Genomic DNA, 18,082 nt, shown 5'->3' with positions numbered 1-18,082 from the left:
GTGCTACTGATTTTTAAGGCACCACGATATTTGTGCAAATTTTTACCAAAGCAATATATTCACTAATAATACACTAAAATCATAATTAGCAGATACAAACACAGCACATTTTACAAAATTCCTGCTAAATTCCTTCTAAATATAAAAGCTTAATCTATATTGAGTTAATAAAAAATATCAAAAATGTGTAAATTTTAAATTGCACCTTTTTGCGAAATGGTGAAAATAAGACGTACACAAAAAATCTGGAGGTGTCCCTTTTCCACTTACAGCTTTGTTTGTAAAAGACCCCCCTAAACCATATATTTATTTCTCTTACGTCCTCCGACAGTCGCCGCCATCTTCATATTCGTCACAATGGGGTATTAGTCCCTGCTTCGTAGGAGTAGCTAGGCAACAGAATATGTCAATATTAAAGGTTTTAACATATTCCCACCCCCAGGGGGTGGTCCCCTCAGACAATACCCTCCCATTTCCTGTATCCATTCCTCAGTTTCAATGTCTAGCTTGTCAGGAGTGGCTGCATGTCTCTATGCTGGGGCTTTTGTCTCAGCCTTTCTCTTCTTTTTTGATTTTATTTGAGTTTTTTTCTCTTTCTTTACTTAGCTGTTATTTTTACCAGCATCAGTTTAGTTCTTCTGATGAAGAGGATCATGCGGGCTGCGTCTCGGGCTGACCCCCCTGGTCGCAGGTTGTGGGTCAGTGGCTTCTCAGCCCGCCATCGAGCGTTCAGTCAGGTACCGCTCCTGGCGTTCTGAACGACCCATCCCTGTTCGGTGCAGGGATGCTATGGTGAGGTGGCTACCTCACTGGACGCTGTGCGGTTTCTTAACCCACCTTTGCTGCGTCCTGGATGCGACTCTCCCTGTCTCATGTACAGCGGCTTGTTCGCCTGTGCGGGTTCCCCACGCCACCTATGAGGTAAGTGTAAATCTATGTGGGGACCTGTCTGTCTGGGGGGTGTCAGTCTGGGATTGTGTTACCCTGCCTCTGTCACACTGTAAATGTTCCCTATCTCTCTGGTGCTTGCTGTGGGCTGCAAGGAGGGGGGCTGTGCTGCACTTCTGTGTCAGACTGGGCTTGTGTGTCAGACTGTGTGCTGTAAAACATGCATGAATCGTGTTGGGGCACGTTACGGAGACCGCTGCGGCGGTCCGCCATGTTTACTGTGCATTTCACTGAGGTGAGGGAGCGGAGTTTTCGGCGCCAAACAACGCCATTTTGTCAGCGCTCGCTCCGGCCGCATGGTAACACTGCTGGCGGCCATTTTCTTGTAGCCTTCCATAGGCTTGCACAGAAGCGCCCTGTATTACATCACATCCTTTTCCCTGGGCGCACCGATCGGAGCAGCAGCAGCAGCAGTGGTCTTTACAGGTTTTATCCTCTCTATCCCTGTGTCCTTGGCCTAACTTTAGCCTTTATCCCTGTGGGGGTCTCGATTGTGCTAGTGTGTGTGTGTGTGCGGTGGGCAGCGCTCGCCGCGCTTGTTATAGGGGCTGTTAACCCTTTATTTTCCGGTCTGATCTGGGGGCAATGGATTCTCAGGAAAGCAAATATCCTACCACTTTGGTGGGTTCATGAGGGACTGCTGTTTCCCCCCCAGGGGGGGATTTGGCTGCGGTTGTGGCTAATCTTGCTGCTCAGGTGCAAATTCTGGTGGCTGCTCAATCCACAAAATGGCCCAGAGTTTTAATTTCCTCTGATTCAGAGGATGATGGTGATGGGGCTGCTATGGCTGGGGTCTCCTTATCGGGGTCCCGTTCCTCCCTGGATCTTGTGGGGTCCGAGGTGGAGGCTGAGGTAGAAGGGGTGGATAATTCTCCCCCTGGCTCGCCTGAAGAGCTTGCACTCATGGATGAATTGATGGCTTCTATCAAGCAAACGCTGCATTTACAAGATGAACCATGTCCTCCTGCTGCTCTGGCGGCTTATGGGACACAAAAAAGGCGCAAGTCATCGCAGGTTTTCCCCTGCATGGATGATTTTCAGCGCGCTGTTCAGGAGCAATGACGCAATATACGCAAGCCTTTTGCTGTACCAAGTAGGTTCAGGCTGCGTTCTCCCTTCACACCCGCTACTGATGAACGTTGGTGTGTGCCACCTCCGGTGGATCACGCGGTGGCTGTTTTGAATAAGTCCACTGCGGTTCCCTCAGAGGACGCCCCGGTGTTCCGGGATGCCACGGACAGGAGACTGGAGTCTCTTGCCCACCATACTTACTCTGTTACCGGGTCTATGCTGAAAGCTTTATTTGCTTCACTTATGACAGCCCAGGCTGTCGCGTATTGGACGCAGGTGCTTAGGCGCGTTCTGGTGGCTGAATCTGCCTCCCCGGCGACTTTGGATATGGTGGATCAAATCCATCAGGGTGTCATGTATCTGTGTGATGCGGACCTGGATATGGTACCGCTGGCTGCACGTGTGCGCAGTGTGGCGGTGTTGTCTCGCCGCTTGGTTTGGTTGAAGTGTTGGTCTGTGGACCAATCTTCGCGCAAAACCTTGGCCAATCTGCCTTATGATGGGTCTCGCCTTTTTGGCGACTCTTTGGATACTCTGATAAAGGGGGTCACAGGTGGCAAGAGCAAGCTCCTGCCCCACTTCCACAAGCCCTTCAAGGATCAAGGCTCCCATAAGAAGTCAGGTAAGCAGAAGTCCGGACAAGCTGCGCGTAACAATGCGGCCTGAAGGGGCGCCCTCACCCAGTTCTGGGGTGGGGGGTCGCTTGCTCGGTTTTCTTCAGCCCTGGCTGGCCCGGGTTCGGGCCAGGTGGGTTCAGGAAATCATTCGGTCTGACTACAAGATCGATTTTCTCTCTCGGCCAGAGAGCAGATTTTTTCCCTCAAATCTTCAACTGTCTCCGGATCCTTTGCGGGCTCTGCACCTGGCGGTGCGGGACCTGCGGGCTCAGGGAGTGGTGCTTCCGGTACCTCACCGGGACAGATTTCGGGGGTTCTATTCCAATCTGTTCACTGTGCCCAGAAAGGAGGGCAAAGTTCGTCCGATCCTGGACTTGAAGGCCCTGAACCGCTTTGTGCGGGTTCGCAAGTTCCGCATGGATTCACTGCGGTCGGTGGTGGCTGCCCTGGTTCCAGGGGAGTTCATGGCCTCCATCGACTTGAAGGATGCATACGAGGGTCACCAGAGGTACCTTCGATTCGCCATTGCGGAGGATCACTACCAATTCGTGGCGTTGCCTTTTGGTCTCGCCTCTGCCCCGCGGGTGTTCACCAAGGTGCTTGCACCGGTTCTGGCTTTGTTGAGAGCCCAGGGCATCTCTGTCCTGGGGTATCTGGACGACATTCTGGTTCGGTCTGCGACCAACCAGGGTCTGGTGGAGGCCCTGTCCGTCACAATGCAAACTCTACAGGAGTTTGGGTGGACGATAAATGTTCCAAAGTCGACGCTGTGTCCGTCGGTTCGTCTTCCCTACCTGAGAATGGTCCTGAACTCAGTCCAGGCGAAGGTCTTCCTACCGGACGACAAACTCGGGACTCTTCAGGAAGAAGTCAGGTCCCTCAGGGACGCTCCGTGCTCGTCCTTCCGGGCGTGCATGCGGTGTCTGGGATTGATGGTCTCGGCTTTCGAGGCGATTCCCTTCGCCCAGTTTCACACGAAGGGGGCTCCAGGCGGAGATCCTGTCCAGGTGGGACGGGCGACCACAGTCTCTGGAACTCCAGATTTCCTTGAGTCATCGCACCAGAAGGGATCTTCTGTGGTGGCTCCAGTCCCCGTCGGTGTCGGGGGGCAAGTCTTTTCGTCCTCTTTCGTGGACGGTGATCACCACGGATGCCAGCCTGTTGGGCTGGGGTGGTGTTCTGGGCGTTCTGTCCGCCCAGGGAACTTGGTCGGAGGAGGAATCCTCCCTTCCGATCAATATTCTAGTATTGCGAGCGATAAATCTCTGCCTCCGTCGTTGGACGGACAGGCTGCAGGGCTGCCCGGTTCTGGTGCGGACGGACAATGCCACGGCGGTGGCTTACATCAATCGCCAAGGGGGCACCAGGAGTGCCCGAGCGGCTCGAGAAGTGGCCGACATTCTGTCTTGGGCCGAGACACACGTCCCGGCGAGATCGGCGGTTCACATTCCGGGGGTGGAGAACTGGCAGGCGGATTATCTGAGCCGCCAGACCCTGGACCAGGGGGAATGGTCCCTCCACCCGGATGTCTTCCAGATGTTGTGCGCGAAGTGGGGTCTTCCGGAGGTCGACCGGTTCGCGTCTCGTTTGAACAACAAGGTGAGAAGGTTCGTGGCAAGAACGCGCGATCCTCGGGCAGACGCGTCAGACGCGTTGGTAGCCCCGTGGCATCAGTATCGGCTGATGTATGTGTTTCCACCGATTCAATTACTGTCCAGGTTCCTTCGCAGGTTGCACTCGGAACAAAACACAGTGATTCTTGTGGCACCGGACTGGCCTCGCCGGGCCTGGTACGCAGATCTCGTGAATCTGGCGATCGACGCTCCATGGCGTCTGCCTCTTCGGGTAGATCTTCTGTCTCAAGGGCCGATATTCCATCCTGCTTTACAGTCGCTGGCTTTGACGGCCTGGCTGTTGAAACGGAAATCCTGAAGGATAGTGGTCTCTCTCCTGAGGTCGTTCACACTTTGATCAATACGAGGAAATCTTCCTCGCGAAGGTCTATTACCGTGCTTGGAAGGCGTATTTTGCCTGGTGTGAGTCCAGGAGGGTCTCACCTCGCACCTACTCGGTGTCTAGAGTGTTGTCCTTCCTTTAGACGGGTGTCGACCAGCGCTTGGCGCTGGCTACGATCAAGGGTCAGGTGTCTGCGCTGGCCGTTCTTTTTCAACGTCCTGTGGCATCTAACTCCTTGGTTAGCCCCTTTGTTCAAGGGGTACGACATCTGGTCCCTCCTAGGAGGGATCCTTTGCCTCCTTGGGACTTGAACCTTGTTCTGTCCGTGTTACTACGTGCTCCTTTTGAGCAGATCAGGGAGATCTCGTTGTCTATGCTGTCCAAGAAGGTCGCTTTTTTGGTGGCGATCACTTCGGCTCGCAGAGTGTCGGATGACGGCTTTGTCCTGCAAGTCTCCGTACCTGGTCGTTCACTTGGATATGGTGGTCTTACGACCTAACCCTTCTTGTCTTCCGAAGTGCGTTTCGGATTTTCATCTCAATGAGGACATTGTCTTGCCTTCGCTCTGCGCGAAGTCTAAGCATCCGAAGGTGGTACAGTTACACTCCTTGGATGTTGTTCGGGCGATTAGGGTTTACCTGAAATCGACTGAGTCTTTTCGCAAGACGGATTCCTTGTTTGTACTTCCGGATGGTTCTCGGAAGGGCATGGCGGCGTCGGGTTCCACGATCGCCAAATGGATCAGACAGACCATTGAACAGGCATATGCTTTGAAGGGGAAAGTTCCCCCTATGCCTGTGAAGGCGCACTCTACCAGATCGTGGAGTACGTCTTGGGCCTGTCATCATGGGGCTTCTGTGGCCCAGGTGTGTAGGGTGGCGACTTGGTCGACTGTACACACTTTCACAAAATTCTACAGAGTAGATGTTCAGGCATCGGCAGATGCTTCCTTTGGCCGCAAGGTTCCTAGTGCGGCAGTTCCGTAAGGGTCTTTGTTTTTGGGCCCTTTATCTGTTCGGGATTTGTTTCTTATCCCTGGGTTATTTGTTTTCCTGGGTTGTTGCTCCTGTTGAGCAAATTTTTTCAGGTTGCCCAGCTGGGTTCCTTCTTTTGATAAGGTTCCCTTCTCTGATGTGGAGACGGCGTTGCCTTTAGGCGCGACTGCGTTTCCCACCCCTCATGTTTGCACTGCTTTGGGACGTCCCCATTGTGACGAATATGAAGATGGCGGCGACTGTCGGAGGACGTAAGAGAAAACGGAATTTTTGTAAAATCTTACCTGTAAAATTCCTTTCTCTGAGTCCTCCGACAGTCGCCGCCCCCGCCCCTCTTTTGGGGTTTGATGTACTCTCTACTGCTATTCCACTGAAACTGAGGAATGGATACAGGAAATGGGAGGGTATTGTCTGAGGGGACCACCCCCTGGGGGTGGGAATATGTTAAAACCTTTAATATTGACATATTCTGTTGCCTAGCTACTCCTACGAAGCAGGGACTAATACCCCATTGTGACGAATATGAAGATGGCGGCGACTGTCGGAGGACTCAGAGAAAGGAATTATACAGGTAAGATTTTACAAAAATTCCGTTTTTTCGTTCATTGACGGACACAGCTCCAGAATCTTCTTGAACATAGGGTTTATCTGCCCCCTACAGGAGTGGGACATTAGACAGGAAAAGGCTTTACCATACCTATGGGGCAGTCCCAGGGGGTATACTCCCACTTCCTGCTATAGGTATTCATTTTTTTTTTCTGCCTAGTCAGGAGTAAGGACCTAGTTCCTTGCTGCGATCTCTGGTCCTAGCATTTTTTTCTTTTTAAATTGAATTTTTTCCTCCTTTTTATTATTTTATGTTCCTGTGAGAACTACAATCAACTGCCGGACTGTGCGACGAACTGGATATCCTAGATCCAAAGAGTCCCCTGCAGTCTGGCCAGCGAGCGTGCGCAGACCTCCGCTCCACGCTAGGTCAGCCGCGACTTAGCCCTAACAGACGGGGGCTGGCCTGTGAGTTAAACGTCTCGCAAGGACGCATACGACCTGGTCGCAGCTTGAGTCGCAGCGTGCCCCCTGGCCGACAGCACCCCCATTCCAGTGGAGAGGGGGTCTCTCTGGAGCAGTAACCACCCGGTCCCAATGGTAGGGTGAGTAGTGTACTTCCCACTAGCGTTTCCCTCCACGTTGGGGTCCCTAGGAACCATCCCCCAACTGCCCATACTGAACTCCCCCTGGTAAGGTCTGTGCATTTTTAGGGGCTGAGCGGACAATGGGAGGAGGGGGGGGGTCATCCTGGTGGGGGCTCTGAGGTAGAGGCTAAGCCTCGAAACGCGTAAGCCTTTACAGCTTCAGGGGACTGCCTACCCTTGGATCTTGACGCATGAGGACTATATACCTTGTTTGATATTCTTTCATCAAGAACTCTTTTTGAGTATTTTTATACTTTTTATTTTAAATAAACCTTTAACGGATAATGCACTAGGCCGGTGTGCCCTTGTGTTTTATTTGTTGTTTTTTGGTGGGGGCTCCTGCCAGGGACCCTCTTTCCTGCTGATCATTTTCTGGGGTTCCCCTGAGACCACATGTGCACCGCGGGGAGCTGCCATTTTGTTGTGGATGGCTGGCTATGTAGATCGGCGGCCATGTTGCCTTAGCCCGGCAGTCATTTTCTTGTAGTTTCCCATTAGAAAAATTCGTCCCCTGCCCTCACCTGCCTCCTTTGTGCCCTTAGATTCTGAGTCAGATCTGGCCGCCACAGATGCAAGTCACCCTGCAGGATCTGCGTCCCCACACCCTGAGTGCTCTGATAGTGAGGATAATTCCTCTCCCACTACAGCTGCTGGTGGATGCACTGATTGTATCTATGTGGGAAACTTAAAAATTGAAGAATGCAGCTACCGCTTCTTAAGAGGTGCCAGTCTCCGTTGGTACCCGCAGATCCTCCAAAGCGGCAAGCGTTTCCCCCTTTCCCGCCTACTTTTACAAAATTGGCGCTAATTAGTTGGGTCATCCAAATGCATTATGGCGGTGCCTAAGCATTTCGCTAGGCGGTATCCTTTTGAGGATTCCCTGCTAAAGAAGTGGACTGTACCACCTGTGTTGAATAAGTCCACCCTAAATCCGGTGGAGGAGTCCCTGGCTTTTAAAGATCTCTTTGACAGGAGGGCCTAGGCTTTGATCCGCCACCTGTTTACTATGGCAAGTTCGATCTTTAGGCGAGTATTTACCATTACCTTGGTGTCCCAGACTGACGAAATGGGCAAAGCTTTTGCGCCAGGACCTGGAGGGGGAACGGCTTCCTCCTGCTTTTGCGGAGCTGACAATTCAATTGGTTTAGGGGCTGCAGTTTATCTGCAATGCCTCTCTGGATGTGGCTCACTTAAGCCCCGTACACATGCGTCGAAAATTGTCAGGGAATTTTCGTCCGACGACCGATCTGCCGATTTTCGGCTTGTTAGTATGATGCTTCTGACCACCAACTCCAACTTTTCGGCCGAAAAAAATCTGGTGTGCAGACTATAAAATTTTTGTTGGCCGTCAACACAACGGCCGATTTTCGTGCAGTCAGTACAGATTTCGACAGGGAAAAATCTGATGAGCAAGTCTGGGCATGCTCAGTGAAGAAAGAACACAAAGAAAGCAATCCAACACATGACATCACTTCTGAAGTAGAATTTTGTTGGGCGAGAAAATTTGTGTGCAGTCTCCAACCAACAAAACACAACTCTGGACAAAAGACGGACGGTCGGTCGGCCGATAATTGTTGCGTGTGTACGGGGCTTTAGTCTCTAGGGTGTCCGTGACAGCGTGATGCTACAGCGCATGATATGGCTGAAATGCTGGTCGGCGGACCAAACTTCCAAGAAGGCATTATCTGATCTCCCCTTTGTGGGGGACCGCATGTTCTGTTCTTCCCTGGATGACATCATTAGGAGTCTTACATGGGGGGAAGAGTACTCTTCTTCTACAGACTACCAGGGGCAAAGAGTCTCGTCGCAGACGTGGTTCTTTTTTCTCGGCTCATACACGTTTTTTTGTCCCTAGAATCTCAAGAAAAAGGATCCAAATTTATTTGTAATGTCTCCAAAGGTTCAAAGAGGCCCTGGCCTGGTAAGCCGAGAGCAGGTCCTTTCAGACCTGCAGACAAGTCCTCTTCTGCCTAAAGGGGCACCCTCACCCGTATCTGGGGTGGGGGGACATCTTTGTTTTTTTCCAGACCCGTTGACCTCTTTGATTCAAGACAGGTGGGTCCACAAGCTTTTATCCAAACCAGTTTACAGTTCCCAGGAAGGAAGGCAAAGTTCATCCAATCCTGGATCTCAAATGCCTGTACTGAATTGTGTGGGTACAGAAGTTCTGGATGGAGTCCATGCGTTTGGTAGTGGCATCCCTTCATCAAGGGATCTTCTGGCCTCTATCAATATCAAGGAAGCTTACCTCCATATCCCAATATATATGTACCACTTTAGCTCTTTCTCCGCTTTGCCGTGAGCGAGGAGCATTATCAATTTGTGGCGTTACCCTTTGGTCTCGCCTCAGCTCCTCGGATGTTCACAAAAGTGTTGGCCCCAGTGTTAGCATTGTTGCGACAGCGGGGGATTACGGTGCTGGGGTACCTGGACGATCATCTTCTATGTGCAGAGTTTCTGACTGCTCTACGGGACAACCTGAACATCACTGTGTGGACTCTGCAGGAGTTTTGGTGGACTCTGAATTTTCAGAAATCTGCTCTGGTTCCATCCACCAAGTTGGACTATTTGGGTCTGACTCTGGACTCGGCCTCAGCCAGGGTTTCTCCTGCTGAACAAGTACTAGAAGCTGATGAATGCCATTTGCAAAACTGTAAATAAAAAAAATTTACTCCGGAAGTTACCATTTTTTACTTACAGCTTTCAGAATTTTAAAAGACCCCTCAAACCTTACATTTTCTGAAAGCACATGACCTGTAGAGTAGAAAAGGTGCTACTGATTTTTTGGGCCCTGCAATAATTGCGCAAATGTTGATTTCACTAAAAGTATACTAAATACATTAATAGTGCAAATAAACACAACATAACTTAAAAAATTCCTGCTAAATTATTACTAAAGCATCATTCACATGTGGCATACTAAAGTTTTCGCCCATGGAGAGCCATGTTTACTCACACAGGGGTGCACAGGTATTCCATGCATCCCGGTACAGGCAGTCCCATTAACGTCAATTGGGATGCAACAGCTGCACAGACATAGCTGCTGTTCCCAATCTGACATTCGTGTGGGTGCACGACCCCAAGCGCAGACAGTATAAGCTCAGGGACATGCACGCGGACCTACATGGATGTCAAATTGGGAGCAACAGCTCTGTTCATGCAGTTGCTACATCCCAAATTACATCAATGGGACTGCCTGCACAGAGATGCATGGAACATCTGTGCATCCCTGTAAAGGTACACTGTGTATGCCCAGTGTGAACAAGGCCTTAGACCCCTTTCACACAGGCAGACCAATCGGTTCTGCCTGTCCATTTTTCAGGCGGGCCCAATTGGACCACCCATTGTTTTCTATGGGAAGGCTGATGTAAATGGACATGTGTCCATTTGCACCCGCCTGCATCCGATCTGATCTGGTCCACTTAAAACAGATGGATGGGGATCCCATTCCCCATCCCATCTAGCAGATCAGATGGTATAGGATGGAACTGAATAGGAGGTCCATTTCTATCCCACCGCTCCATACAGAATTAGCAGAGCAGACATGTCATCCGCCTGCTCAGCGGGGATCAGCAGGCGGATCTGCTTGAGAGTCCTCTCCATGTTTTTTCTATTTTTTTTTTATATAATTTTTTTTTGAGGGGGGAGGGGAGTGGTCTTTAAACAGACCCCTATATCTTTTTTTTTTTTTTTTTGAGACTGAGAAAGGGACTTAAAGTCACTTTCTCTGTATCACTTTACAATGATCAGCTGTCAGTGGACTTAGGAGCAATTGGTACCAATCGCTGCCTCAGTCCACTGTACTACAAGGAGGGGGCTGGTAAACACGTTTGCCAAGCCCCAACTTCACCCGCACCTACACAGCTCCCCCCCCTTACTTCCCCCTATTGTCCGTCAGTCTTTTCCCCTTGTGTCCCAGTGCCCCCTTATAGTCCTCCCTTTACTTGCATCTTAATTCCCTTCACAACCTCCTTCCTAGCACCTAGTCCCCTTTACAGCCCCCCCTTTATTTGCATCTCAGCACCCCCCCCCCCTTACTTGCATTCCAATCCACATCACAGCCCCCCTTCCTTGGACCCTAGCCTTCTTTACAACCCCTTACTTTCATCTCAGTCCCCTTCACAGCCCCATCTTCCTTGTATCCAAGTCCCCTTCACAGCATCCCCCCTTTTTTATATACATTCTGGTCCCAATCACGGCCCCTCTTCCTTCCTTGCAATCCTCAATCCTTTCCAATCCTACCTTACATAGCAGGTAGTAGGCAGAAGACACGACTTATCTGGACAGAGAACAGGACATGCTTTTCATGTTAACAGGCAGATGATTGGTTGCTAGGATCGCTCCGCAACTTAGCAATAAATCCCTGGCTTGTTAACTTGAAAAGCATGTCCTGTCCTCTGTCCAGACATGCCGTGCCTTCTACCTGCTAAGGAGGAATGCTGTGGCCTTGGTGGCAGCAGGAGAAGGAAGCTGTCAGCTGGGAGAGGATACCCAGGCTGCTAAGTGGCGGAGCCAAGGTCCAGACAGGATTGCCTTGCTGTCTGTTTTTGGACCCTGGTTTGCCATTTTGTAATGCCTGCTTAATAGTTTCCTCTTTTTTTTCCTTTGAGATTTTTTTTGGTTAGAAGTTCAATCAAAGCTCAAGAATAGAGACGGTTCTTATACCGGATGTACTTTATTGGATCCATGGGCTTTGAAGATTCTTCTAAAAGGACCTGTAGAGGGATATTGACTTTTTATCTCTGATTTTAAAGATTGATGTTCTCCTGCTGGGGTAGCAGAGGTTTTGGCTGCTGCAATTATTCGGGAATCCCTATATATAGTGTGCTGATATTCACATTTTATATTTCTGTTTCTGTACACCCAATTTCCATTACTGCATTAGTTTTAATTATTAAGTACAGAAACGTATTTTTCAAAGCTACTCCACAAGATTTATCTTGTCACAAGCTTGCTGTTGAATTACACGTTTTACAGATAGTTTGCTTCTTCAGATCAAATGGGAATATCAGTAAGTGTACATAATCATAGTTGGTGATAAACATATTATACATGTTCAATATTATTGTGTTCATATATATGCATGTATAATATGTACTTTAAAGTCCCAGTTTTATACTATTTCCAAATCCTTTCCAACGAAGGGATGTGATGCCTAGAACTTTCCTTCCAGGGACTAATTGAACTCAGTATTGCCATGGTAACCACTGAGCCACCAAAGAAATATGTACGTAGAGAATGCTAAATTCTTTAGATGTAGTTCATGTTATGTTGTTTGTGACATGAAGATTTTTCAGGGTGATTTGTACCCATAGACTTAAAACAGACTAAGGATTGCTCTGTAATCATTGCAGGTGATTGATGTCACTTGGAGGTATTCGTGTAAACATGAAGAAGTTATCTTGCGGAGGAAGGATATTCGAGAAAGTTGGTTACGGGAAACGACTTCTGCTCTCAACAAGACGGTAATACATTTTTAAAAAATATACCGTAGTTTCTTTACCATAAGTAATTATTGATCAGTTAAATATTGCTGGCAAATCATTCATTGCAGAATATTGATACATAAACCATGTGTTGTGAATTGTTACGTGGTTGCCATTAGGAAGCCACTGTTTCACATTACAGTGTTCAGGACTTTAAAAACCCAGTTAGATGTCTGCTCCATTTTAGACTTCATGTGCACATAGCCTACTTTGACCACCAGCGGATTTTGCGGCGTTTTGCGGCCAGTGGTCAAAACGTTCCTATCCTGAACATGATTCTTCAGCGTTCAGGAGAGGGAGGTTGAAGCTCCCCTAATCGCAGCAGCTCCTAAATTCTGGTAAAAGCCTTTGTGTACATGGACACATAGGCTTTTATAAAGTTGAGTTTAGAAGCTTTGGCAAACAAAAAGCCAAAAGCTCCTAAACTCAAGTTTAAGAGCTGTAGAGTACATGAAGCCTAACTAGCCAAGGGGAAGCCAGACCAAAATAACCAGAACAACACAGGACTGTAAAAAGAAGCATTCCTTCAAAACTAGTGATATACTGTTATGACTTCAGCATACATGAAGTACCCACTATGTGATAGCTTATCCAAAGTCTGTGAAACAATGGACAGCAGAATGTATTGGGAAATTAATGGTCAGAAAAAAAAGCAATAAAGGATAAGTTCTCCTTTTTAAAAAAAAAAAATAAAATAAAAATAAATGCACGTCTTTTTGCAGGTAAACAAAATGTGATAATGTTAAATAAAATTAATGCAACCAACACATCTAAGGACTGGTAATCTGCAATATTTTACATTTTGAGTTTCCTGACTCGTGGTCACAGAGGCAAGAAAGCAAAGGGAGATCTCCGCAGCAGAAACAAAACAGCAATACAAACTAAGTTGGGTTTTAACAAAAAGAGAAAACTGCCCAGTTTACTACCAAGGATATGTGTAAATATTTTATTTGTACGCATACATTGATTTAGACATGATGCTGCTTAAAATGAGCTAAACTCCAGGCACATAGCTGAATACAGGCTCATAAGACTGCTTTACCCTGCCAAAGGATTTAGAATTTTATTGAGACATTCTTATGATCCAGGCATCCCTAGAAAACAGCACAGCCAGGTCTGTGACCATCCGGTGTCCTGATTATCAGTGCTGCCTATTAGTGCCTTTTAGTGCCCTGCCCATCAGTGCAGCCTGTCAGTGCTGGCTATTAGTGCCCATCAGTACAGCCTCATCAGCATACATCAGTGAAGAAGAAAAATTTACTTTTTGCAAAATTTTACAACCAAAACTAAGAAAAACTTTTTTGTTTTTCAACATTTTTGGTCTTTTGTCATTTATTTCTCAAAAAAGTAAAAAACCCAGTGGTGATTAAATGCCACCATAAGAAAGCTGTTTGTATGAATGTTTGTTTGAAATGATAAAAATGTCATAGTCAGTGCTGCATAACCGCGCAATTGTCATTAAATGTGTGGTAGCACTGAAAGCTGAAAATTGGCCGGGGGAGAAAGTGAAAGTGCCCAGTAGATAAGTGGTTAAGATATTTAGAGAGCAGGACATTTTATTTTCAGGATAAAGAACAGCTTTAATTCAAAACCCATCCCAGCCTGTGATTAGACTATGAAGAATCAGCAGCTATATGTTCACGATTTGAAACTGAAAGCATTGTGCAAATATAGGCCTCTTGCACACTGTACTGATATTTGAGCATCTGCATTTTGGACTTAATTTCAGGCATTTGTTTTGCCTGTATCTGCTCGTTTTTGCACATACAATATATTACTAGGAAAAATCCATTCACATTTATGCCCATTTGTGTGTACTGGTGCAAAATACTGACCGGGTACGCAGATTTTCCTTTTTTTTTTTATATACAACGCTTGTTTATAGGCACATTGTAAACAATGGGCTGAATTTTAGGCTCCATGCACACAGGGCGTCATAAAAACGTGCTCCAAAGCTGTTTACATAACGCCGGGAAACAGCAGCTGTAAAAACATGCTTTCAGTAGCTTTTTCTACTATCGTTATTGCACGTTTGGCCACAGTAGCTGTTAGCAGCGTTTTTTTCTGCCTCCATTCAAAATCAATGGTTCCCTATGGGAGCCTATTGATTTGAATGGAAGTCACACCGCAGGTCGGATCAGGGTGATCCGACTTGCGGTGCGACCTGCACTGTGAGAATCTTGAGGGGGAACTCCACGCCAAAATGGGGAAAAAAACGGCGTGGGGTTCCCCCCCAGGTTCCAAACCAGGCCCTTCGGATCTGGTATGAAATTTGAGGGTAGCCCCGCGCCGAAAAAACGGCGTGGGGTCCCCCCCAAAATCCATACCAGACCCTTATCCAAGCATGCAGTCCGGCATGCCAGGAAAGGGGAGGGGACGAGCGAGCGGCCCCACCCCCCCTGGATCATACCAGGCCACACGCCCTCAACATGGGGGGGGTGTGGGTGCTTTGGGGCAGGGGGGGCTCTGCACCCCGCACCTCAAAGCACCTTGCCCCCATGTTGATGAGGACAAGGGCCTCATCCCCACAACCCTGGCCGGTGGTTGTGGGGGTCTGCGGGCAGGGGGCTCATCGGAATCTGGAAGCCCCCTTTAACAAGGGGGCCCCCGATCCCGGACCCCCTCCCTATGTGAATGGGTATGGGGTACACTGTACCCCTACTCATTCACCCCATAAAATGCAGTGTATGGAAATAACGACAGGAGACGTTTTGGAAAATTTATTAAAAATCTTCATCCGGCTCTTGTCCTCTCCGGGGGTCTTCTCCTCTCCGAGGGTCTTCTGCTCTTTTGCTGTCCGCCCTTCTTGTCTTCTCCTCTCCGGGGTTCTTCTGCTGTCTTCTCCTCTCCGAGGGTCTTCTGCTCTTTTGCTGTCCGCCCTTCTTGTCTTCTCCTCTCCGGGGTTCTTCTGCTGTCTTCTCCTCTCCGAGGGTCTTCTGCTCTTTTGCTGTCCGCCCTTCTTGTCTTCTCCTCTCCGGGGTTCTTCTGCTGTCTTCTCCTCTCCGAGGGTCTTCTGCTCTTTTGCTGTCCGCCCTTCTTGTCTTCTCCTCTCCGGGGGTCTTCTGCTGTCTTCTCCTCTCCGAGGGTCTTCTGCTGTCCGCCCTTCTGCTGTCCAATCTTCTTGTCTTCTCCTCTCCGGTCTTCTGCTCTTTTGCTGTCGGCTGTCCTTCTTCCTCCGGTCCTCCTCCGACGACGTCTTCAGCGATTATGCCGGCCTCTGGTCTCTGCAGCTTATTATATAGCCATTAGGGGCGTGGCCGCCAGATGACGTCATCGGGAGACCACGCCCCCTTGTGTCACAGATGACGTCGGATGAAGATTTTTAATAAATTTTCCAAAACGTCTCCTGTCGTTATTTCCATACACTTTATGGGGTGAATGAGTAGGGGTACAGTACGCGCTTTGAGGTGCGGGGTGCAGAGCCCCCCCTGCCCCAAAGCACCCACACCCCCCCCATGTTGAGGGCGTGTGGCCTGGTATGATCCAGGGGGGTGGGGCCGCTCGCTCGTCCCCTCCCCTTTCCTGGCATGCCGGACTGCATGCTCGGATAAGGGTCTGGTATGGATTTTGGGGGAGACCCCACGCCGTTTTTTCGGCGCGGGCTACCCTCAAATTTCATACCAGATCCGAAGGGCCTGGTTTGGAACCTGGGGGGGAACCCCACGCCGTTTTTTTCCCCATTTTGGCGTGGAGTTCCCCCTCAAGATTCTCACAGTGCAGGTCGCACCGCAAGTCGGATCACCCTGATCCGACCTGCAGTGTGACTTCCATTCAAATCAATAGGCTCCCATAGGGAACCATTGATTTTGAATGGAAGAAAAAAAACGTATAACGTGGCTTAACGCACGTTAAGCAACGTTATGGAGCCTTATGGAGCCTTTAGCAGCGTCAGACGTTTTTTGCAGCTTGACGCTGGAGCTCCTGAACCCACAGTTCCTGGGTTTTTTTTGGAGCTGTAAAACGCCTATGCCACTTGGAGCTCCTAAAAGCTCTATGTGTGCATGAGGCCATAGAATAACATGGATGGGCGTTCTGCAGCTGCAAAAAAAAACTTCTGACGCTTCTAACAGCAGCTGTAAAAACGTCCAGTGTGCATGAGGCCTTAGATGCGTAAAAAAAAAAAAACTACAAAAAAAAAAAAAACACTGTACTGAGCTTTTTGAAGCTGCAGTGTCCAAGAAGCTTAAAAAAAAGCTCTTAGTAATTCAATGTGCTGCTAAACAAAAAAAGTTTTTCTTATTAAATTTGTAAAATAAGTAATTTTTCTCCGCCACTGGTGGGCGCTGACAGGCATCACTGGTGGGGCTGCACTGATGATCAGTGCCCGGATTATGAGTGTAGATGTCCCCTCTTTGGACTTTCCTGTTATCGGCCATCCTCGTGCGCTGTCAGTGCAAGGAAAGGACTGCCGAAAACCGGCCAATACTATTTACATGATGATTGGCCACACCTGTTCACATGGTAAAGAGCCTCTGTGATAAGCTCTTTACCCTATCTGTGGTCAGCAGTATCCAAAGGACACAGTTATCTCAGATCTGTGTCGATGCGTGCCGTAGGGGGCGCCTGGGAAGCGCGATCAGGGCAATGTGAGCCCACGCTGTAGCTGTCTTTCGGCTATAACGTGGGCGGGAGGTTGTTAAACTACAGATTTTCTTGAACAGACTAAATAAGAGAACATTATCATTTTAAAGGCTATATTGTTTGCCTTGTTAAAACTTTTAAATAAACTGGAATGACATTTAATGATTACAATGCCATTGATGCCAAATATTTGTATCAAATTGATTTCAAAATAAAATATTTAATTGTGTTAAAACTGTAGAGGCAGCAGTCCTTACCAGAAAACAGGAAAAAAGAGCTGCTCGGGAGAATGATAGTGGAGATTGTAGAGTTTATGTCTCCGAAGACACCAAAACCCGGAGAGCTCGGTGGCAGAATATCAGGATCTGTAGCCTGGAGGGTGGCACGAGGAGAAGTTGGTGTGAAGGTACCTTTTTTTTTTTTTTTTTTTTTTTTTTTTTCTCCTTTCATTCAAATTCCTTAAATTGCACAGTTAAGCCAACCATAGACAGGCAGATGTCTCCCTGAGAAATGATGAAAGGTGAGACACCCTTCTCGATCACACTGGGCCCTACTACTGTCACTCGCTTACAATTCAATGTTGCTCAGTGTTTCTGCGAGGGGGGACCAGAGTCGGTTGAGTAAATTACCTCTGCTGCAAAATTTGAGGATGAATTGCTCAAAAGTGCCTGCAGCACCAAGGTCTTGCTTTTAAATTCATATATAGCGTGTCAAGAATATGTTAGTACTTGAAGATTCATAGCCTGGCCACAGGTTTACTTTAAATCAAACTTCTATTTTACCAGTGCATGCAATTCAATAGTAAAACATGTTTGCTTTGATGCTGCCTCCCCTTCTCTCCCACCAGCACAAACTCTCCTTTCCTTTGCTCCGCATGCCACCATGAGCAAATATAGTTATGAATATGTGGCTGACTCCCCTACTTTCATGTACTAACTGGTGCTTGGTGATTGTCTCCACGCAGTCACATCTAGGTAGGAAATAGCCCTCGGCTCAATTTAGGCTGAAAGCTGAGTGACTTGTAGCTTATACCGGGCTTCTTATCTTCCTCTATATGTAACTGTTTATTAGATTATAATTTGTGAAGGGTGCACAAAAACCCAAGTATGCTGGAATGGGGCATAACTGATATGCAAAAATGAAAGAAATAACCTACCACAAAAATCAGCTGCACCACCCAAATATAAAGAAATTAGAAAAGAAAATTTTCAGAATTAGGTTGATTTAGTTAAACT

At 48.2% G+C, this 18,082-nt stretch overlaps 1 protein-coding gene across 2 annotated transcripts in view; it reads left to right on the top strand.

Moving 5' to 3' along the window:
• NGLY1 (N-glycanase 1) overlaps positions 1–18,082 on the top strand; it is an 84,724-nt gene that overhangs the window by 47,649 nt on the left and 18,993 nt on the right. For both annotated transcript variants that reach the window (XM_082259788.1, XM_082259787.1), the window contains 2 exons: positions 12,135–12,245; positions 17,089–17,253. In XM_082259788.1, coding sequence (XP_082115914.1) covers positions 12,135–12,245; positions 17,089–17,253 — 276 coding nt within the window. The remainder of the gene's footprint in view (positions 1–12,134; positions 12,246–17,088; positions 17,254–18,082) is intronic.

This window comes from Pelophylax lessonae, assembly GCF_965119305.1.
Source record: "Pelophylax lessonae genome assembly, chromosome: 5".
NCBI classification, from domain to species: Eukaryota; Metazoa; Chordata; class Amphibia; order Anura; family Ranidae; genus Pelophylax; species Pelophylax lessonae.
The sequence above is the reverse complement of the archived record's forward strand: the minus strand, read 5'-3'. Positions and strand labels throughout refer to the sequence as shown.